This window comes from Typopeltis vanoorti, chromosome 25 (assembly GCF_054136105.1).
Source record: "Typopeltis vanoorti isolate ZY-2024b chromosome 25, IOZ_Tvanoo_1.0, whole genome shotgun sequence".
Lineage (NCBI taxonomy): Eukaryota > Metazoa > Arthropoda > Arachnida > Uropygi > Thelyphonidae > Typopeltis > Typopeltis vanoorti.
The window spans coordinates 19723268-19748444 of NC_143573.1; the positions used below are offsets into that span (position 1 = coordinate 19723268).

A 25177-nucleotide genomic window follows, 5' to 3' on the forward strand; every position below is an offset into this window, starting at 1 on the left:
GTATTCTCAAATCCATCTGACCATTTCCCAACCGTCAGATGGATTTGAGATTTGTACGTAGTTAATAGCTCTGTTCACTTTGAGGGAAACAAAAATTGAGTTCCATGAATGCTGCGAAATTGATACTCGTAAAATGTTAACGCTAAGAAGTTTGAGGTTAGATTTAGGCGTTGACAAAAAGTAACACTAACGAAAAAAAAAAACAAAAAAAAACATGGCGGATCATTTTTGTGAGCAAGACTTGATTAAAATGTTACTAGTATTGAAACCAATGTCATTAGAACTATAGTGAAATATAATGCAAATGTTATATTAAAAGCATTCTGATTTAGTGTAATTTTTTCAAATAAGTGCAGTGTACTGTCGTCAGCAAAACTGGATTCGATTTGCAATAAACTGGAGAAAATCGTTGATAGACAGGAAAAAAAAGGAATAACTCCACTTTAAGTATGACGTTTGAAGAATAACATCCATCCACTATCACACATTATACGACAAGAGCAAACAAAACAATCAATTTATAGGCATAAGAAGGAAAGCATATGATTGGCATTTACTTAATAAATCTTTGTGCCATTCTGCTTATTGGAAAGCAAAAGTGGCTTGAAAAAGTTCAAGGTTAGGTCCCTAGAGCAAGAGTTCGTGATTATCAAACTATTACCCTATCGTCAGTAGGATTAACATAAAAGCGATCAAATGCCTCAGAGATCAAGCGTAACCAGTATTTTCTCCAAATTTTCCATAATTTTCGTACGATACGTAACTCAAGAGTATCCCTTTATCACCAGGGTGGAATCCATTCTGTTTATTACTTGGATTTCTTTATGGCATAGAATGTCATTGTTTTCTCGCTTACTTCAGCAAGTGCAGAAAGTGAAACTGGACAGTAAAAATTTGTTCGTTGAATATGAACTAATTTCTAAAGATGCAGGATTCTGGAAGGGGGGAGAATAAAGCTTTTTGATTCTCTCCGAGACTTTGTATCTAGTTTCCTCATGTTTCTGAACTTTCTGTTTGGTGAGGATGGGGAAACAGAGCCATTAAATGACCGAAGGTTAAAAGGATAAGGAGACATTTAAGTTTTCCATGGTATAATCAAGTGTAAATAAGCGGGAGCAGGGTTGGGCAGAAACCTTCGCCCAACAACAAGAAACGCCATATTAAAAAGCGATTCCAGCTGGACATTTTTAAAAATTGGTTTGCGATGGGTTGATAATTTGCTTGCAACTATTTTGAGATTTGGTATGAACAGAAAACGAAATCCAATTTAGATGAAATCCAATGTGTACAGTCTGAACACACTCGTATAACCAAAGCGATTTGAAAAGAGTAACGTGAAATGATGTTTCCATACCTGAAATGGTATCTGTTGTGTGTTCTATGCGTGTGTTTGGAAACTGGAAAACAGTAGGTCACGATCCGATTGAGATGGTTCTAAATACTAGACAAGAACGAGAGTGGCTGTGTAAGTATTATTTCCTGCGTGTGTTGAGGGGGGTGCAGATTAGAGCTAGATTGTCTGCTCCGCGGATGTATCTAGACTGTGGTTACTGTTTAGAGGATAATCATCCACAGTATACTAGGGAGGAGTCGTTGTTGAAAAGGGGATGAAGTGTTTAGAATGGATGTGAACAGTTTTTGCGAGATCGCTGGCGAATGCCTCAGCCTCTTCCTATTCAACTGATGCAGCTGGAAAACTATAGTCATTTGCAATTGTGAACTTGGAAATCTCCAAGAAAAATGATTCCACTAAGAAAAGTTGGATTAAGAATTAGGCACAGATTTTCGCCAAAGATCAAGAACAGGAGATCCTAAGTTGAAGCGACATGGGATATGAGGGCAGACGTGTACAAACTCCATTATCGAGATGAAAGTGTTTAACTGAGAAGTCAGATGATGTAGTATTTGATGAAGCGGAATGTTAGCTAGAAAAAAATAGGCGTTTTGCGGGTTGAAGATGGAAACGAAGACCATGTGGGAAATAAATCAGAAAGGTTTGTTTGCCTTTCCACATGCAATTTCATCGACTTTTCAGAATTCTTAAGGGGAGCTTAAACTGGGCGGCACTGTAGAATTTTACCTAACTCTTCTATAAACGGTTAAGTAAAACTTGCCCTCCTGAGCAGCACTCGTATTCCCTTTTCAGGCGCATATGAAAGAATAGTGGTAACGAGACTATTCGCTATGTGATCTATCAGTTCCTACAGCTTTAAGTAGAAGGTAAATCTGGTTAATACGTACCGGTTTACAAAATCGCAGTGTTCCCCAAAAAGACAAGGTTTTCATCTCTCCACTCATAGTGAATGCTAAAAAGGAAATTGGAGGTGGAGGAATAACCGATACTGTACTCTAGTCTAAAAGTGGTTGGCGGAGGCTTGAAAGTGTGGCATTGCACTTTACCTGCCACCTAGTGGTAGCTAATGCCATAGCCGTTTCACCCTTCCCGAACGGGTATGGGCGCTGTATCCAACTCCAAACTATGATAATTGGTTCCAGTTATCTTCAGTTTGATTAATGCCGGTCATCCGGGAAATATTTAAATCTAACAACTTGTCTACTAACACGAAGGTGGTTTGACCTCAAAGGTCATTCAGGTTTCCTGAATATAAGACTTTCAAGACGTTCTGATTGGCAATATGGAGTATATGATTTTAAGTGTCTATCCCAAGAAGAATATTGACACTCTTAATTATAGACGATTTAAGAGATTCTGAAGTGTACTTTGGGCAAATGAATTCCAGGTTGGTTGGTGGCTGTTGTTTTCATCATCTCAAAGCGATTAATTCCCTGAAAGGAATATCATATCTTAAAAAATAAGTGGTCTTAGGAATTTAACTGTTATTAGCACTTCCAGTTATTTTTTTAGCAAGTTTCTTCTGATAATGCGATGGAATTGAATCCAGGGGTGAATTCTCCATGATTGCTGCACAAGCACATTAATTAAGAAGTAATATTTGTTAATAAATGCCTGCATTTAGACTTTTATTTTTGTAGACAGAAGACGTCTTAAGCTTGCGCGGCAATAATTGAGCTTCGCGTTCTGTATCGAAGACCGATGCTTGCTCGTCTAGTCAAAGCTACCTTGGCTTGCTCGGTTGTGGGAGCTTCCAGGTCCTCGCAGCAGCGCTGCGATTTCATGCGTGTGCATAGCCATTTCACATCGTCTCACTCTGTAGCTTAAACACAGGCCATACACAGTCAACGTAGCTCTAGCCAGCATTTACAAGTGTGCGTGTTGCTTGGGAAAATTAAGTTACAACCAACTTTTTATGACGATGTTATTGACCAGTTCATAAAGAAGAACCGTAGGGTAGAATTTGTATTCAATTAGCTAAATTGAAAAAGATAGAATATCATTTGTAAAATAAATGTTGTATTTGTATGATTAAATGTACATAAATTTCTAAATATATAGTTTTAAATGGTTAGTAATTCATTATTCCGCTAATCAGACTTCAATCACACCTTTCACTCCCTGAATGATAACAAGAGCAAGTGTGAATTTCAAGACCAGCATTCGCCCCTGATTGAATCCTTTTGGAATTTGATCCATGGTCGGCATCATCGTTAACGAGTATACCGTGAGTCGTTAACTAAAGGATGAGTAATAACTGGAATTCTGCGCATTATTTTAGTTTGTATGGGGGATGTGCATGAAATAGTGTCAATGGAGGAAGCTTCTTTTAATTGGTATATGACGATCTTAAACCTACAGTACGACTGATAAAAATAAATGTGAGTAACAGTTCGGTATACGGTGCACACAGTCGAGACAATTATGCGACTGACCCTAAGAAGGGATTAGGAATTCTGGAGTATTCCAGAGGGGACTATAACTAGACCTGGAAGGACTCCACGAATACTCAGCACAGATTCGATAGTTAAAGCAAGGGATAGATATCTGCAGCAAACAATGAAGGGAAGGGAGTTGTTAGAAATAACTGTAAAAAGTTGGCGAACCAATTAAGACCACGGACGCCAGTATGTCTTAATTGTAGTCTTATGTAACAATTTGCGGTGCAATTTTGAATATTTAAGAAAAAATCCCAGCTTCCATATCAGATCTGCGAACTCTTTTCACTTGGTCCCTTAATGAGTGCAAACTTCTTCCCCTTTTTTCTGAGAAATAGGCACTTTATCCTTTAAAAATACGTGAGAGCACGTATCCGATTAAGTTTTGTCCATAGCCTTAGTTGTTTCGGCCACGATTCTAGGAAGCATCAGAAGAAAGGATGGGGAAGAGAAGAATGAATAATAAATTGATTCTGTGATAACTCATACTCGGATGCAAGGTCTGATAATCCTTTAAAAGGGGGTTTACGTCGATTATAATGCTGACTTGCAAAGTAGCCAGTGACAAAGATGCATCACCTGAGAAACTAGTGGGGGAGGGGTTAGGGTCTGGAATTATGAGTGAGCAGTTGAGGCTAAGAGGTCAGTGTAGTTCGTTTGTTAATCAGGGGATTCCTACTGGCCAGTTGGTTACCTGAGACAAATCCGAGTTTCGGGGACGGAAACTACTACGTGTATGAGTAACTAGTTCAATTACACAAGCCATGAAACGGTTCATCCCGTCCTAGACGAGATTCTAACGAAAAATTGTTTCAAAGAAAATAGCATTCTTAAGAACTTGAATTCATAATTGTAATTGAACTTGGATACTTGTAACAATTTTGTACTGCTGAGACGGGTTTTTAATCAAACTTTTGCCACTAATTTCTATTAAAATCCCTCCAGTTACTGCGAACCGATATGTTCGCAAACAAAACGAGTTAATATGCATTTAGTGGAAGGTATGTAAATAACCGAAAACTACATTCAACGTTGAATGATATTTCACGATCTGTAGTATAAGCACCAGTGGCGCACCCAGGGGGACTTCTTCTCCCTACCAAAAAAAAAAAAAAAAAAAATTCTCCAAAAATCTTTTCCTAATTAAAATTCCCTCTGGCTCTCGGGAATCTGACTCAAGATTAAATCTTGAATGCGCCACTGATAAGTGCGCACGTGCGCGCACACACTAGTACTTTATTTTAACCACCCTTACGTAGTATTTTATTGAACGGTATGAGCGCGTAAATTAGCCATGTCAAACTCCAATCGCTGTCTTGACGTAATTCGTGTCTTCCAAGCAAGTTCGACCTTGAAGTTTGCAAGATCTGTGGCAGCAGGTTGACGGTCAACTTGTCTAGCAAGATGCGTATTTTAAGACGTCAATCGGAGCGAAAGGCCCTCAGGCTGTTTTTCTCCTTTGCGCGTATTAACCCAAGTCGTGACCTGTTTTTCAAAACAGTAGCTCCTTTTTCACTTGAAAATGAGACAGAACTTCCTTGAGTTTAGCATGTGAAAGTAAATTTGAAAACAATCTTAGGTTAGCGATGTGTAGAACTAGTCAACATCCACAAATAGATTCAGGAGAAAGCTGCTTCAATTCTTCATTTGAATGTGTGGACAGTAGCATAGAGAAAGGCGCCCATTTAGTTGCCTAAATCTATGATGGCAATTTCCTGATAGCTGACCATGGAAATATTTCGACACCTTCAGATAATCCAAATCAAAACTATTTAACGACAATCAGTTCTCTATAGCTGAAAGAAGAAACATTAAACTAGTTGGATGTAGTGTATGAAGTCACTCCTCTTTATTTTTTTCATATGCTGGAATGAAAAGTCACGTGTGTCAGATGCAGAATCATACGTATTTGTTTTGCTCACTTCGAAATAAACAGTAACAAACGATTGGAGCGTAAAATTTTGTGTCATTGAACAGCTTCTACGTTTCTCTGTGCATGTTAAAAAATTTAAGTTGTTTTTAGTGATGCCACTGCTATAATCCAACGAATTACATGCGAAGATGTTGATTCAATCTAAATCATCCTATCCGCTTCACATTAGAGCAAGACTCCCATATTTGGACTTTCTCCTAGGAAGTCTGAACAGAAAAGACCAAACATATCTTGAAAGATACTTGTACATCCCAATTGGTTCAGACAAGGAATCAATATGAAGGGCATACATCGAAAGGACAATGAAAAATGGAACCCAGTAATTCAGCACCTCAATATAACTACTACCATAATGTGTATGAATTGAGAAATTGAACAGCTGCTCATCAAAGTCTCAGTAGGATAACTACTATAAACGGGCTGTACTCTTATCCAATACGTATATCAAGGTTAACATGAAAAAATGTAGTTTTATTCCCATTACTCAGCTTCATCTCTTTTTTTTTAAACTTCCTCCAGGAGTCTACAAAATTTACTGCTCACAGTATCTACTATATGGGACAAACAGGCCTCTCTAGAGAAGTTCGCATGGTGGAACAATAAGATGTCGAAAAATGAATAAATCGGGTCTAGACTTCTACAACAAAAGGTTATCAACTACTCTGATAACAAACCAAAATGGCCGACAGTCACATCCGCAAAGTCAATGAAGTCCTTAATGCTACATACCTCCACCCAGTGCAATGATCAAAGACTCATCGGTCCTCTTATAAAAGTGGAAATCACGAACATTATTTTTTTTTTCAGTACAACCATAACACAAGCGTTTGATATTAACACGTGTGTATGTAATTGAATTAACTGATTAGACCTATATATTGTTGTTTGTGATATCAGAACGAACTAAAACATTAAATCTTATATTTCTCCGGAAGCCTCTGAACAGTGGGCGAAACCTTGTATAGTGAGGAATAAGAATAATTCCATATACCGACAATCCTTTAAGAAAACGTACAACAGGAAACAATCTTCCTGTGTCAATTAGGCGACACCTCCAAAGAATGGGAAGAACTCATCGCAGAAATGCAATCCACCTAACACGCTCGATCTACACGCAAAGGCACTAACAACCACCCATATACAGCTGCATCTGCTGCCATGAAATAGTATTGTAGTTGTGTCGGTTCCCTGGCCCATTTTCCTATGCTGGATGACTGCTATCTCTGTATGAGATCTGCTAGCTCACCTTTAATTTGAAAAGCCCATAAAGATTCTCTCGTTAAGGAGAATCTTCTCCAGTCGAAGGGTGCAACGTCCTTTCTTTGTTCAATTGTGCTATGGACATGCCTTGACGAATAATTCATACTTAGTGGTGTGGTTTCTAATACGTTAACACTTACAAATCTCCTGTGCAGAACAACGCCAAAGATGATACTAACTGATAGTTGTGCGGTTTACGACTGATATGATGAAAATTTTCTAGTTCCAGTTAAGTAGCTCAAATATAATTTGGGCGCATTCACCAGAGAGGCTTAAGTATCTTGCTTGCAATTCTGATGAGAAATACAAACATTTAAGCCACCATTGGTTCATTCAAACGTCACGTCTTCCTCTATGCCAAGTATTTAGCAATGTTGTGTCTGTCTTTCATCCAACCTTTATATTTGCTAGCCGTTGTTTTTACTGTCTGTTGTTGTTTGACCCCACTTTCAAACATAAAAAAAATTTCTATTATACTGCGCCACTTTATGTTTGAAATCACACAATTTTTTTTTTTTGTGTGGGGGAATCAAGCACCAATTAGTACTATAGCTATGAGACCTTAATGAGCGGTGCAACGAACTGAAATCCAACTTAGATTCACTTTAAACAACATCAATATTCAGCAAAACACTTAAAAGTTAAATTATTTTTAGTCTCAGAGAAATATTCATAAACTTCCAATTATCAAACACTTAACAAGCATCAGCAATATTTATCAGAGGATTAAAATAGTTCTTAAAAAGCTCAGTCTTGATTTTACATATACACAGTGAGATAACACATTCAAACACGAACTATTTCTCTAATGAAGTTTCTCACATTTTGTTTCACAAGGAAATGTTTGAGTGATATTATCAATCAAGCTGGACTAGCTGGCTTCAGCAACACGAAATTTTACCAGGTTCTCCGGACACAAGCAACACTATCAACACGTTAGTTATAGAACAGATATTCTTACCGGTATGATCATCATAGCTTGCACATTATGGAAAATTCATACAACACTTATAGGCATTCGATAATCTTCCGCTATAGACGACACAAACTTGTAGTATCCATGAGATCAACAACTTATTTGCCAAGACTGGAAAAGATATTTCCTTGCTTGTAATAACTCGTCTTACGATAAATCTCAAACATATTATTATTATCCATTCACTCAGGTAAATTCCTTTACAAGCTGACAGGCAACTATAAATAATTGAGTTCGAAGTAAGATTCGTTAAAATCTGAACAAGCTTCCAAATCCTTGTTGCGACGTTCGATCTCAGGTCAAGTCATGTCTCACTACCTATCCTTCTTGTTAGTCTGCTGCCTGTTGAATTAGCTGATTATCTGTGTCTGTGAAGAATTTTTCTGCACTGCCTGTCATGTAGGTCTTGATATCTGGAAGGTTGGCTTCCTGGTGTAACTGGAGGTTTCTCATGAACCAAGGGGCATTAAAAGTCATTTTCAGGCATTTCTTCTGGATCGTCTGTAATCTGTTGATGTTGCTTTTAGCTGTGTGTCTCCACGTTGGTGATGCGTAAGTGAGTTGTGGTTTTATTACAGATTTACAGAGGAGGATTTTGTTATTTATGTTTAGGAATCTCTTCCTATTCAAAAGTGGATATAGTTGTGCTATTGTCTGACTTGTTTTGGTGGAGATACTGTTTATGTGTGTCTTGAAGTTTAGACGTCTATCAAGATGAACGCTCAGATATTTGGTAGAGTTTTGCCAAGGGATCATTTTTCCAAACATTTGTATGCTTGTGTTCCGTTCTGCTTTACGTCTGGTGAAAAGTACTGCTGAGCTTTTTCCTGGATTGATGGCAATGCGCCATTTGGTATACCAGTCCTCTAATTCGTCGACTGCTCTCTGTAGCTTGTTTGTGGCCAGATGTGGACGGAGGGATCTGGCTATGATAATTGTGTCGTCGACATAGAGAGCGATGATGGATGGGGACAACTTGGTGAGATCCGCCATGTATATGGAGAAGAGTAGGGGAGATAGCAGAGAGCCTTGTGGTACTCCTGCCATGACTCTTTCTGTGGATCTGATTCTATTCAGTTTTATTTTAAATTTTCTGTTACTGAGATATGGTAAGTAGAACTAGTGGTATTAGGATTCCTACTTGGTGTAGCTTGAAAATTTGACCATGATGCCAAAAATTCTATCAAATGCTTGTGTTATGTCTAAAAAGATTGCGCCAGAATGTTGGTGCCATTCATACCCTTAGGTGATGTATTCAATGATTCTGTAAATTTGGAGGATCGTAGAATGCGGTTTTCTGAATCCGAATTGCTCATCTGTATGACTTGGTTATCTGTTCTTCTTGAATTCGTGTTAGTATAGCACGTTCGGCTATCTTGCCTACACACGATAAAAGGCTGATAGGCCGATAGTTCTGTGGGAATTGTGCATTTTCCCCAGGTTTTTGGATTTAGGAAGACATCTGCAAGCTTCCATCGCTCTGGGAAATAATTTAGCCGAAGGATGGCATTGGTGATGGCTACCAGATGTATAACCCCTTTACGTGGGAGTAGCTTGAGCACCTTGTTCCTTATACCATCTGGACCCGGAGCCTTTTTGTTCTTTAGTTTTCTTATGATGTCATATATTTCTGTTGGTGACATGGATTTGTTGTTGGATTGGAGTGAAGCGTTTTGAGTTATTTTACGCACTTGGGTGTGAATTTTTCTTATGATGCTTAAATTTACATTAGCATAATTGGGACTGCATTGTCTTTATAAACTGTCTGCAAATGCTTCTACGTTTTCTTCGTCACTGTAGACGACTCTATATTCTCCTTGGATTGGGGGAAGTGTGCTAGGTTTTGAACGAAGTGATCTCATCTTTCTCCACAGTGATTGATCCTCTGTGTTTAATTGGCGCATTTTGTTATTCCAGAGTTCGTTACGGCGATTCTTTAGGGCATACCGAACCTGGTTTGTAGCTCTGTTAACTGCCTGCTTATCTGCAGGATCCAGTGTTCTGTGATATTTTCTTCTTAATCTGTTTTTCCTCTCGGATGAGACATTTTATGTCCTCTGGGAGTTTATTTGGTGGTGCGTATTTGGTTGTACGTGTTACCTGTGATACTGCTGTTAATACTTGCTTTTCAAAGGTTTTCACTGCTTTTTCTATGTCTCAGTGGAAATAATATGTGGTACTAGGCCAAGAATTTCCTGGAAGGCTGAGGAAAGTTGTTTCCAGTTGATAAAGGTGCAGGTATTTTCCGTTAAATCTTGTGTGGTGTCTAGTTGCAATATGATGGGGTTGTGATCAGAACTTAATTTGTTGACTGCATGTATTTGATAGCTGTGTGCTATGTTTTTTAATATAGCTATATCAAGCACATCAGGACGTCCGGTTGCTCCGTAATGTGTTGGTTCTGTGGGTCCTATTATTGCTATGTTTCGTGAAGTAGTATAAGAGTTGAGTATTCTTCCGTTGATATTTGAGTTTCTGCTATTCCAGGCTGAATGTTTGGCATTAAAATCTCCAACTATAATTACTGCATTACCTGCATTTAATATTTCGTGTCCAGATCTGATTCTAGGAGGTTTTTTTTTTTTTTTTTTTTTTATCTGGGGGGGGGGGGTTGTATGCTACAAATACCATGATACCGCTTGTGTTCTCCATGTGTATTTCAATTCCTGTTGTTTCCATGTGTTCTGTTTGAGGTGTGGCGATTACGTTGTGTTTTATGCTTCTTTTAATGAAGATGGCAGGTCCTCCTCCTCTTGCATAGGTTCTATCTGTGCAGTACATGGTATAGTTGTTGATTTTTGTCTTGTGAGATGGACGCAAATGCATTTCATTTTCTAAGATGATGTCTGCTTGGGTTTCTGTAGAGAGTTGGGTTTTATTTTGCTTTTATCCATTAGGGATTGCAGAGAATAAAATCTGTGTGTTTTAGAATGATGTCCTTGGCCTCTTGTGTTGGGTCAGTTTGTCGGAGTTCTGCAAGCATCTCTCCTATACAGCTTGTTATGTTGAGAAGATTGGTCTTGCTGGTTTGCTGTTGGTGGTTTGTTTTGGGTTTGGAGTCTTGTTGTTGGGTTGGTCTTGCAACTTCTGCATATGATCTTCCGTTTGTTGTGGAGGCTGTGATTTGTTGGGTGGGTGTGCTTTCTTGTATGGGCTTGCTGCTTTGGGGTTGTATCTTCTGGTTTTGAGGATGTGCTGTACACCCTCTGTAGTTGGCGGGGTGTGGGCCCCCGCAGTTAGCACATTTCGCTATGACCGATCTTCTGACATCGTGTTGTTGTGGATTTGCGTCTCAGAGATTCTACTTTTATAATTAGGTCGCAGATGGTTTGGAGGTCGTATATCTTTCTGGTCTTTTGAGATTTCGACTAGGATCAAGGGGTAGGGAGTCTTGTCAGCTCTGTGCATTCGGCTTACTTTAATGAGGCTAAATCCTTTCTTATATAGGTCGGTGATGACTTCTTCTGTTGATTTTGTTTCGGTGATTCCTCTTAGTACTACTTTCAGATGTTTATCGCTGTTGGGTTGGAATGTGCGATACGGTAGGTGGTTGTTATCCAAGAATTTTGTTATGTTTCTCTAGTCTGTCGATGTCTTAGGTTGAATTCGTATTCCTTCTGTGTTTGTTGCCTTTGCGAAGGTGATTTTTATTGTTTTCAGAGCAGTGGCGATCGATGTCCAGTGTTCCTTGGCCCTTAGGATGACTGGGGATATTCTTTCCTTTGTCTGTTTCTCTTGTTTTGGGTATTTCCGTCGTGTTAGATATTTTTCTTTTCTTTTGTACTTTCTGGGAGTCTGTGTGCGATTCTTCTGTTTGGTAGGCGTTGCTATGTGTTGCTTGTTCTTCTAATTGTGGCAAGAATGCGGGGGGGGGGTGTCGTACAGTTTTACCTTCCCTGACCAGTTATCATTTAAGAGTTTTCCTAATCTTAGGAACTCTCTGTAAACGTCTTCGAACGTTAGGGACTTTTCCATGGTCTTGCTATTGCTAAGTTAAATAGAGAATTGGCTGCTACTTACCTCAGTAAGTTTTTCTGAGTTCTGGCACTCAGAAACGCTCCTGTAGTTCTTTTTGTAATAAGGTTCCAATACTTTGAGAATAATCCGTAATCCTGAGATACGAATATGCACTATTTTCATCACTGACTCAATCAATCAAAACTCACTCGGTGTCATTTAATCACTCTTAGATCAATAATTTCAGCATAGAATCATTCCTTCTTGTTCCTTCTTCCTCTATCTCATAAATCCTCTCTCCTTCCCCCCCCAAAAAAAAACACGCAATTCTCACGTGATCGTTGTATAGTTCTCCATAAGCCAAGGCACGCGCTATCTAAAAATAACTTAGTTTACCATACAGCAGCCAATCAAATCACATTAGCAGAGTCCGTTAGAAATACTTTCACTTTCCGTGACAACAAATAAAATGCATATATTAAAGTTCACTTAGGATATATTTACAAGTTTTTAGGATAGTCACCTTTATACAGAATAAATAACTAAAAAAAAATTAAATTTTTACTGAAATAATAATTGTAAGAGTAAGTGTTTATGGCGATTAGTGAGTGGCTGTCGTTGTGGTCGGACGTATTCCTTTAGACTCTGCCTAGTTGAATTTTATATAAGGTTTTTCGGGAAGCTCGCATTGCACTGGAACTAACACAGTTCGAGACCTAGTAACTCCCCATCTGTATGAAATATGGGGAGGTCTGATGGCCGGCAGGCCCCACCCGCAGTGAGGACCAGTGGTGGACGAATGGTATTTTAGAGAGGTAGATCTCTGCACTGTGTCCAAGTAAGTTCCCGAAACTCCTTTTTCCTTGTTTTTAGGACAGTCACCTATAATAAACTAACTTTTTTGCTGGTAGACGCTTACTCTAAGCTGTCTACGGGATTAGCTAGTGGACTCTCAAAGTCTACAGGATCACTCGCAAACTACTCGGGAAACCCGAGCAACCGCTATTTTCTCTTAGGCCAAATTATGGACTCTCCATATGATGAGCTCGACTTCAAGCGGCTATTGGCAATCTTCAAACATGTAGGAGGCCTGCTGCAAAGGAAATGGCCAGGAAAGGTAGCAATCCCAAATAGAAGAGGTTGAAACAGAGGACTATCAATCCCCTGACCCTCTCCCCAGCACTTCTCAAGATAACACCAGAGATTATGTCGCCAGTTAACGGCCAGCCCCTAGTGGACTCGAATAACTCAGACTATCAGGTTGTCAGTAGAAAGCGTAAGGAGGAGGAGTTGCCAGCTGCAGAACCTGAAATAATAATGCAACCCTTGGAAAGAACAGCTCCAATGGACTTAACAGCACAAATTGATGAAAGAATAGAAACTGACTCCAGGGCACAACCCAAGGAGAGGATTCCACCAGTAATTTTAAGAACAAAAGAAAAATGGTCTTTAATTATAGAGACGATGAAGAACACAAACATCAAATTTACATCAGCCAAGAGTACAGATGAAGGAATCCGGATTCAACCTGAAGGAACTTCGGACTACCGCCAACTCAAGACTTAAGGATGAACTGAAAGTCCCATATCACACGTTCAGCTTAAGAGTGAAAAAAATCTAAAAGTGGTCATCAGAGGTCTGGCTGAAACCATACCAGCTGAAGAAATAGCTACTGAGCTCAGATCACAAGGCCTAGAGCCAATTAAGATATCGCGCATGTACCGAGCAGACAAGTGCCCCATGCGCTAAGTGTGCAAAGTGTTGCGTCCCACACCTAGCCAACTATAAGGGATGTTCACTCCACCCATCTAACCTGCAGAAGGCTAGAGAGGCACTACTCCCACCCACTCAGAAGCGAACTACGCCAGAAATCAGAACGCGGGCTGTTACCCCCTAGAAATCATAAGCATCTGCGGTCTCTACAAGTAACAAACCGGCATCTTGCAACCAAATCCTAGCTGCTACTCTAGGAGAGATGTTAACGGCCTTTAGCAAAACAAATCTCAATCAGGCCGACACCAACAAATTCCTCAAAAACACACAAGTCATCTTTTCCATGATTAATGGATATCACAGTTACCATAGCTAACTCAATACAGATTGCATATTGGAATGCTAACGGACTAAACAACCTCCTAGAACTAAAAGAATTCGCTGAAAGATATAAGATAGACATCCTTTTAGTCAACGAATCGCACCTTCTGCCTTGAGATAACCCCAAAATAAGGCACTACACACTACTTAGGACAAACAGGCTCAATGCCAAAGGGGAGGAACGGCTGTATTTGTTAAAAAAAAACAAAGATACAATGAGATCAAGAAAACAACAACCACAAACCTGGAAGAAACTGGTGTTGAAATACACACCAACAAAACAGGTAGTCTAAAATTATATTCAGTGTAAAACCCTCCAGGCAAACCACTCCTAGCCTCAGACCTCTCCCAGCTCCTTGACACTAACGAAGCAACCATAGTGGCGGGAGACCTAAATGCAAAACATCCCACGTGGAAGAGTAGAAACACCAATAATAATGAGAAGAGCCTACACAAATTCGCTATGACTAGAAACATCACCATAGCAGATCCTGTTGAACCAACACACTATGGACCACTGGGCAAACCTGACGTGCTGGATATAGCCATTTTCAGGAACATCCCACACCAGTTCCAGTTACAGGTTATAAATGATCTTAGCTCCGACCACAATGCAGTTCTTCTTAGCCTAGGCAGGGAAGCAGAAACCATCCCCTGACAATCCTACACAAATCTCAAGAAGCTCAACGGAATTCTCTGCAACATCCAGGCCCTGTCCCAACCATCTCCTCACCCAAAGAAGTAGACACAGCGATCAATTAACTGGAAAGCACAATCCAAACTGACCTTGCAACAGCCTCGACCGTTACCGCTCCAGCTCAAAACCAACCTGCTCCCAGAAGAGATTCTAAAGCTTATCCGCAACAAAAACAGGATGGATCAGACGTCGATACAATGAAACACTATCACCCCAGGATAAACAAGAGCTAAATAGGGCAACAAACCTATTCTGATATGCGATCACAGGCCATACGAATCAACTATGGGAGAGGAAACGAAGCTTCTTAAACACTGCAGATAACTCATTATGGAAAATGACTAAACCCTTCGCAACTATCACCCCAACATACAACCAATCCATGGAGAAAGAGGTATAGGTCTACCGAGACGATGAAAATGCAGAAGCCTTTGCAGACACCCTGGAGCTGCAATTTCAACCAAACTACACTCATGCGGACTTGCGATTCATTGAAAAAATCCACAGGCAAGTACGCTATGCACTTCATCATACCACCAGCCATCACAACACAAGCTATACTATGCCAGAGGAAATATACCAAATCATCAAGAACCTCAATAACAGAAAAGCACCAGGTCCTGATCAGATTTCAAACAAAATTATAAAAGCACTCCCTCACAAAACAATAATGCATCTAGTGGCTATCATCAATGTGATGCTAAGACTCAACTACTTCCCCACTCGCTGGAAGTTCATTCACAAATTGGGGAAAGCACCTCAGTTCCCCCAGAATTACAGACCTATCAGCCTCTTGTCAGGCCTTGGGAAAATCACTGAAAAAGTAATACTAGAACGCCTACAAAACGAAACGGACAATCTAGACCTAATCCCAAAAGAACAATTTGGTTTTCGAACAGGTCAGTGCACAACAACAAATCCACAGACTTATAGAATACATAACTATCGGATTTAATTGAAAACAACATGCAGGTGCAGCCTTCCTGGTTGTGGCAAAAGCCTTCGATAAAGTGTGGCAAAGGCCTCATCCACAAACTAATAACTGCAAAATACTCACCAAACCTCATCCAAATCATAGACTCTTACCTGAAAGACCGAAAATTTCAAGTGAAACTCAGTGGGCTCAGATCCACCACAAGAAGTATCACAGAAGGAGTCCCGCAAGGCTCCCTATTACCGCCGCTGCTCTTCATCATTTTTATCTCAGACGTCCCAAGAAGAGCATCAACCACCATGGCTTTTTATGCAGATGACATGGCGATACTGACCAGATCACTCAGGCCATACCTAGCCACACAACGACTACAGAACGCAGCAACGAATCTTGAAAAATGGTTTCGGAAATGGAGAATTGACGTCAATGCAGACAAAAGCACGGCCATACTATTTACAAGGAAGAAAGCAAATCATCACGGAGCAGTCACGATATTCAATACTGTTATCCCAAGGCAAAAAGAAGTAAAATACCTGGGAATCAAACTAGATAACCATCTTAGCTTCAACTCCCACATCTCTCATGCCCGCAACAAAGCTAACTCAGCGATAGCTCAACTCTACCCAACCGTAGAAGCAAAGTAAGTCCAGAAAACAAACTAAGAATATACAAAGCAATCATCAGACCCATACTAACTTACGGTTCACCAGCGTGGAGCCACACCTCCCCTAGCAACACCAAAAGATTACAAAGAATCCAAACCAAATAATCATCGATGCCCCATGGTTTGTAAGGAACACTATCCTCCACCCAGACGGAAACCTGCCAGACATACCTACGTTTCTCCTCCAGATAGCAACCAAGTACTTTGCTCAGGCATCATTCCATCCCAACCTACTCATTCGTGAGTCATCAGATTACGATGATAAAGACAGATGAAACAAACTCCCAAAGGTGGTCCTGATCACAGATTGAAATATTTCTACCCCCGATAGATACCCCCCCGATTATTCTGCGTGAAAAGAATAAGTGGGTGTGGCTATGGACTACGATGTACAACTTACGGATCTCATACAGCCAAGCGAAGAATGTCACAGACGGCGTTAAAATCCCAGGACAGTGATGGATTATCGACGGTTAACATCTGAATTGAATACCAGAGGTACTCAGTACCACACTTTTTCATTAGGATCAGAAAAAACCTCAAGGTAGTGATTAGAGGTGTATCTGAAGATGTTTCCACAGAAAATCACTGCAGATCTAAACCATAAAGATTTACCACCAGTAAAGGTCAGCAAAATGACCAGAAGAGACAGGAGTCCAATGCCACTGGTATTAGTAGAGATTAGTCAAACCTACAAGCACATATATTATCTGACGTCCATCTGTGGACTGAAAATCACTATAGAACCATTAAGGAAAAAGGGCTTCAACAGGGCAGTGCCACAGATGTCAGAAGTTTGGTCACTCCCAGAAAATATGCAAGGCTGAATTTAAATGCTTAAAATGTGGGGTCAGCCACCCAACAAATACATGCTCTAAGCCAAAATCCACCCCGGCTAAATGTGCCAACTGTGGCGGTCCTCATACTGCTAACTACAGAGGATGCGTGCACAATCTAAGAATTAGAAAACCAGAAGAAGGAACATACTCTTCCTCTCTTAGCACACCTACGTCAGAAACTATTTCACAGCCTCCTAAAGATCAACATAAAGGGTCAGAAGCCCATCTGCTGAAGTCAGAGGCCCCTAAAAGAACAACTCGGAAACAACAATCTAGGACATATGCGGATGTAACTCGCCCTAAACAGACATCCCTGGAACAGCCAACATCACACCCAAATCTGACAGCTATCATTACCTCTTCCTTGGCAAATATGCTGTTGGATTTTAGCAGATCCAACCCCTCACCATGCTCTACAAATAGATTTCTAAAGGACACACAAGTCATTATCTCAGCGCTGACTCATGAACAGAAATAAAATAAAACCAGATTCCTTACAGATCATAGCCTGGAATGCGAACGGATTAAGAGGTAGAATCTTGGACTCCAGGAGTTCGCCCAAAGGCGTCAGCCAGATATACTCTTGATAAATGAAACCCATCTCCGACCATCAGATAATCGCAAAATAAATGAATACCAGATGTACAGAACTGACAGATTATCCTGCAGAGGCGGCGGCACTGCTATTTACATTAAAAATTACATCAATGATCACTATAAATGTCCCATCCACCATTAATCTTGAGATTACAGGCATAGAAATTCCCACGTGCACGGTGGGCAAACTAAAGGTTTTCGCATCATATAATCCTACGCAAAAAAAAAAAAAAAAAAAAAAAAAAACATTACTGTTTTCAGATCTGAACGCCGTACTGATCAACAGAGAGCCTGTCATCATGGCTCGCGACTTAAACGCCAAGCATCCTATCTGGAATAGCCGTTCCACAAATAAAAATGGTCACATCCTCGCTAAATACTCTGGATCCAATAATGTGGTTGTGGCAGGCCTCACAGCGCCTATCCATCATAAGACATACGGTCGAGCTGATGTACTAGACATAACTATCCTACTGAATGTAAGACTCGAGTAAAGTGTAGCGACTCTAAATGATCTTTCATCTGACCACAATCCCATTCCATTAAAGCTGGGAAACCAGGATAACCTGTCTCCCCCCCCCCCCATATATATATATATATATACATACACACCTTGGGATAAGCTATCCAAAGTATTCCCAAAATATCTTGATCCTGTACTACTGATTAAATCCACAGAGGAAATTGAAACAGCTATAAAGGATCTAACTAAACAAATCAACACTGCTGTGGCAACACTAACTATTTCCAGAACTACCTCAGATCTAACCATTTGCTAGAAGACATTATGAACTTGATCAGAGAAAAGAACAGAGCAACAAAAAAGATATCACAACACGCGAGCACCTCAAGATAAAAGAATCTGCAGTTAGAGATGCCCTCACAGCGCACAGAAATCAACTTTGGGGAGGTAAATTGAATTCTCTCTCTCCTGACAATCACTCCATATGGAATCTCATCAAAAACATCAAGAATAAAAACAAACCGCTTCCTCCTCTCCAAACAGATACTGGCCTTATCCATACCGACGCAGACAAAGCCGAGGCAATAGTAACATCTCTAGAAAAGCAATGCAAACCCTCATATGACCATCTCGACTTCAATCACATATACAAGGTTCATCGACATGTCAGATTTGCGCTCAAACTTTCTGTCACATGCTCTAGTCAAATTGCACCCACATCACCTGTAGAATTATACGACATAATCAAGAAGTTTTAAAACAAAAAAGGCTCCTGGACATGGAATCACAAACAGGATGATAAAACTACTACCGCACACAGCTATTTTGCATCTAACTAACATTATAAACTTCATCTTACACTACAAATATTTTCCTTTCCACTGGAAACTAGCAGATGTAATCCCAATCCATAAACCTGGAAAAGACCCACGATCACCTCAAAACTACAGACCAATTAGCCTCATCTCCAACCCAGGGAAATTGCCGAGAAAGTCATTCTCACTAGACTCCAAGAACTAGTGCCCAAATTAAACATTCTTCCTGAGGAGCAATTTGGATTCCGACAATTTCACAGTACCACACAACAAGTATACAGATTGGTAGAATATGTTACCACGGGATTTAACTGGCGTCAATGCACTGGGGCTGTTTTCCTTGACATAGCCAGTGCATTCGACAAAGTCTGGCACTACGGCTTGCTATATAAAATGATAACATCTGGAATACCATTGGAAGTGGTTCACCTGATCAGATCATACCTCTATGATAGGCGCATGCAAGTTAAAATAAATGGCACACACTCTCCATACAAGAACGGATCTTGGCTGGTGTCCCACAAGGATCACTACTGGCACCAACTCTTTTCTCCATTTATATGCGTGATATTCCGCACAACCCACTGTCATCTATCAAAGCTTTATATGCAGATGATACAGCGATATTAGCCAGATCTTTAAAACCGCACCTAGCAATCAAAAGACTGCAGGAAAATCTACTGATAATTGAACAATATTTCAAACGGCGACTCAAAATAAATCCTCAGAAAAGCGTAGCCGTACTGTTCGCCAGAAGATCAATGCTTCCTACTGGACACGTTCTCCTGTTTAACACAGAAATCGCTTGGCAGTCTGAGATCAAATATCTTGGCCAGAAAATTGACTTTCAGTTCCCATATCAAGTCTCAATGTTTAAAGACATCAAAAATCATTGCACAGCTCTATCCTCTAATAAACAGAAACAGCAAATTGAGCACCAGAATCAAACTACTTATATATAAATTGATGATTCGTCCTATACTCATCTATGCTTCTCCGGCTTGGAGTCATACTGCTAATACTAATATCCTCAAACTAGAATGTGTGCAGAATAAATGTCTCGGAATAATCCTGAACGCACCACGGTTCATACGCACTGTGCAACTTCACCGGGGCACAGAAGTCCCCTATATTTATACCTTCATGCAGACTATAGCAACTAAGTTCTTTTCAATAGCATCTGTGCATCCTAATAATCTAATTCAACTAGCTGCAAATTACGACGCAACAGATTACACCAAGTACAAAAGACCAAGAGCTATTTTAAACAGCAACCTCAATGATTAATCCTCAGGCCCACGCAAGGCGAGCAACAGGCTCATTAATATTTTTCCTCATCAGACAGCGGATTATATGAAAAGTATCTGCTTCACCCTTTAAACCAATAAAGTTGAAAGATATTTACAAGTTAAAGAATTTATGCAGAATAAATAACTAAAAAAATTACAATTATTATTTCAATATAAATTTAACAGTCAGTGTTTAATTTACATAGGAGCAAACTTAGCTCAGGAAATACAATACATGTTTTCTCTTCTCCCACCTCCCCATATATCACATTCACGATTTCTTTCCCCCCTCTCACTGTTCGCTAACTTTCTCTCCCCTCCCCCACCTCTCCGATCCCATACTCACGCAATCCGACTGGCATTAGCCAATGAAAATATATTCTTCGCTATTCAAAACCCCTCTCGCGTATTATAAGATTATTCCAACAATGACAACAAGTGGGAAAATTAAATATTTTAATATGAGTAACCACCTTTTATCGATGCACAGCGTCATTTGGACCCCATTGAATAGATAAATCCAGCCGACAATGGTCAGGTGTTTAGACATAGAATATGTATATCTAGGGGCGTTATGAAGAGCTTGATAGAGAATGGCAACTATTGAAGACTGTAGAAGCATTTGAAAAAAAGGTCAAGAATTCATAGTTTTTTGGAATAAAGTTTTTGAAATGAAAAATGCTGTAGGAGAACAAATGTTTCCTAATTTAACCACATTAGTTAAAGCTGTACTGTGCCTCCCTCACTCATCGGCAGCAACTGAAAGAATATTTTCAGCAGGGAAAATAAGAATAAAATAAGAAATCAACTCCCTTGATGAATGGACTCCTTTTGACAAAAGAAAAATTGAAACATTCATCAGCTGCAGATTTTACTATTTCTGAGGATTTAATTAATTTAGCAAAATCTGCTAAAAATAATGAATAAATACTTCCAATGTTTTTCTTGTGAATGGAACCCCTGTATATGTAAATAGCATATTAAGTAACTGAAAATTTATTGTTACATTATTTTAAACACTTCATTGTTGGTAGAATTACCCATTCACTAGTTTATACATTAAAATCATAATTTTTTTGTCAAAGATTAACGTAAACTACTTGAATATTTTGAAAAAAAGTTCGTGGATTATGGGGTTGTAACGGACTTCTGCTCAGAGTCGCTTCACGCATTTTGTCATAATATGAAAGGACAGCAAATGAACGGGTTACGCTACCGTTCTGCGCATTGTCTGACATTGCAGGTGACACACGCGCGTCGGTGGGTGACACAGCTGCGTTTATTCCTTCTGTGGAAATAGTGGATCGTAGAACTTGCGAGCACGCAAAATCCAGATTTCGGGTTCAGACATTTACACAAACGTTATTTAGCGCAATCGTATCGTATGATAATTAACATTCTTCATCGCGGCGAACAGCGCCCGATGTGTGGCCATGTTTGTAACGAAGTGCCGCACAGTCAGTTCATTTTGATTCTTCCTCGATTCTGCACATCGATACATATGCAGGAGCCTTCGAAATCACTCAGGCAAATTCAGATAGTTTTTTTTCCTTTTTTTTGGGGGGGGGTGTAAACATTGTAACTGTGAAATGAGTACAAGAGTGGTGTGCTCTAGCATAATTTGAAAAGGGATCGATATGATGGAAGATTCAAGCATTATTATATAAATCCAAACTTCGGGCATCAGTCCAGCTAATCTTACTATGGACAATGAACAAGCATTTCAAATTACTCATTGAAAGTACGTTAGTGCCAGCCTAAGTAAATCATTTCGAAAGTTATGCACGCAATTAAATTTGCCATTTAATATCTGCAAAAATTTAACTGATATGCAAATTAAAGTTATATTCAACAAAAGAAAACACATTTTTAATTATACTATCAAGTTAATCGTACATCACGATCCCAATGTTGAAATAACGTGTTCTCCTGCCTCGAAAAGCATCTCCCCTCCAACCCGCGTACGGCCTTCATTATCGGGCACTTCCTGCGTCAAGTTTATTACAGCTAATTCAAAAAACCTTAATACAAAAGGTGGGAATGTCAGCCCTATGTTCACAATGGTTGACGGAGTGGTTAACGCTGGCTCTCCAGTCTGAAGAATAATTCGCATAAAAATTGTGGATTGGGCATCTGCCACGTCACCAACTCACTGCTTGCTAAAAGCGAGATGATGGCATAACAAAGTTCCAAATCAATAATTGTCAAAAGTTTTTGGAGATGAGTCTTCGGACTCCCTGGAGGTGTCACATAATAATAATAATTACCAACGGAAGTAAATTAAAAAAGGCAGTACGTGTCGTGACGACACTGAACAACAGACTACTACAATAAAGTTGAAAAGCATAGTATGTTGCCTACCTGTGCATTACCAACGTGGTTCTTGTAAAGATCTTAAGCAAACTGTAGTGAAGAGAATGGCGATAAAATATTCACTGCTGTATACGCATATTCTGTTTATGTCTACGGACAAATGAAATTTAGAAACTAAACTTTATTTCAAGTCCTAAATCACGCTAATCATTGAAATATAATTATGTATCGTTTGATTACTGCAGTCTCGAAGGACGTTGCAGGTGAAGGAGCTTCTCTCAAGGGGTTTATGAGTTTTGTCAGGTTAAAACTGGGTTCAATACCCATCGCAAACAAAATTAAGTCGGAGAATTTTTGTGGGAATATGTAAGCATTAAATTATCCCGGACAGACAATTAAGCCATCGTTTGTACCTATAAATACAATTTATTTTTTTCATTTAAAAAATTCGGTAATTTACTGTACCTGAAAGGATTTCGACTCGCATTTGTTTTCTGGACTTTATTTTCACTCAGAATCGCACATTTTGTAGCCTCGCACGATAAACCACATCCCATAATGTTTCGCCACCGCTAGATCGATCTAAGCTTTATACATGATTTCCGCAATAGACATTACTGTACTTCGTCGCTGACGTCACCTGGCAAATGTCGGCTTGAGGCTTTTACTAACGACAATCACTACACATCATCAAGGTTAAAAGCACCCCACGTACACTTCGTTCCAGACGTGTTTCACGAATAAAAATATTCACTGAATTTCCCCATGACTGTCGTCTGCGTATCTAATCTAATCTTAAAAAGTACGCAATACCTGCGATGAAAAATGATAATAATAAAAATTGCTTTGTTTGTACAGAAACAAAACCCGAGTGATTTTTCGTTCTTAGTAGTTACATTTCTATCCCATTTATTTCACTTTCTTTACTAATAAGCGAGTGTCTACGGTGAAACTTCATTTTTAGTTAAAATTACTTGCAGACGTGTCATGATAGAAGCAACATAGAGGGCGGAGTAAACACTAACAGGTGCTTCCAATGCGTGTGTCTCCCACTCGCTGTTTCATGCGCACCTTCGATATGTTGTTGATGTTGAAACAGCTGCCAAGTCACTTTGAAATCCAGAAAACCGTTGTCATTTTCTAAATAAACAAATGAAGTCTGCTCGCAATGAGTACGTGTACATTTCTCTATGGAAATTTCAAATCATTAAGTGCACCAATAGACGTGTGTTATTTTCAGACTTCGTACTCGTTTATTTTTTGGCATTTTTACAAGCACGATTTCTATTTAAAAATGATTGACTCAAACTGTGATTAATATTGATTTTTTTACTTTTCCCTCTAAAAGAGTTTTCTCAGTACGTTGAAAAAAATTATATCGTATCATCATAAGGTCATAGGGCATACTGCAAAACTGGACATAATATTCCGTGGATGTTGTACAACAAACTGATATATATATATATATATATATATATATATATATATATATATATAGGGACAAAGAAGTCATTATCCCTTTTTATAAGACTGATTCGTCCACGGACTACGATGCTCGGATATGGTGGCTTGATTTTCTTGGAAATAAGTAGTGAGAGGATCCAGACACAAGTGATCAAGATGGCGTCGACAATAATAATTCTTATGTTTGCCATCTTGCAGTAGGGATCCCAATTTAGGGACACAAAACACTCGTGTTGAAGTGATTATTCTACTTATTATTAATAAAATAACACGACGTTTCGACCCCTATATGCAGATCATCATCAGAAAGATACAAGTGTATAGGAAACCAAGCTACATGCTCTTGCACTCTCCTCTTCTTTCACTCTGCCTTATCCCATGTCAAACGGGGTCGGCGCACCGATCTTTAACCTTCCTCTTCCAAGTTCTCCGGTCCAGGGCGTCATTCGGACTCCATCCTTTCTCCCTAAGATCCTCTGTCATCTTATCCCTTCACCTGAACTTGCGCCTGCCTCTTTTCCTCCTTCCCTCCAACTCCATATACTCCACTTGTTTACCAACATACTCCACACCCTTCCTCTCTACATGTCCGAACCACCTCAGCCTACTTTCTTGTATTTTCTTGCCAATTGGTCCCACATTAACCTTCCCTCTGATGTAGTCATTCCTTATCCTGTCCGTCTTTGTCACACCACTCATCCATCTCAACATCCGCATCTCCGCTACCTCTATCTTCCTCTCCTGTGCCTTTGTTATAGGCCACGTCTCCGCTCTTGCACTCTATAAAGGTACATTAAATCTACGCTGTTAATTGACCATTTTCTTAGCCTGACCTCTAGTGATAAAAAATAAATAAAAAATAATAATATACAAAATTATATACAAAAAAATTTAAAAAATAAAATAAAAATAAATTAATAAATAATAATAAATAAATAATTTATTATATTTTTTATTTTTATTTTTAGTTTATTTTTTTGTATATAAGTTTATTAATTAATTATTTATTATTTCTTTTTTATCACTAGAGGTCAGGGCTAAGAAAAAGATCAATTAACAGCGTGGATTTAATTTATTGAGCATGTAGCTT

At 39.3% G+C, this 25177-nt stretch overlaps 1 protein-coding gene across 1 annotated transcript in view; it reads right to left on the minus strand.

Annotated features, from left to right (window-relative positions):
• LOC150092588 (uncharacterized) overlaps positions 1-23498 on the minus strand; it is a 74770-nt gene extending 51272 nt beyond the window's left edge. The window contains exon 1 of the mRNA XM_090414730.1: positions 23089-23498. Coding sequence (XP_090270856.1) covers positions 23089-23180 — 92 coding nt within the window. The 5' untranslated portion in view covers positions 23181-23498. The remainder of the gene's footprint in view (positions 1-23088) is intronic.
• Positions 23499-25177: the final 1679 nt, after the last annotated feature.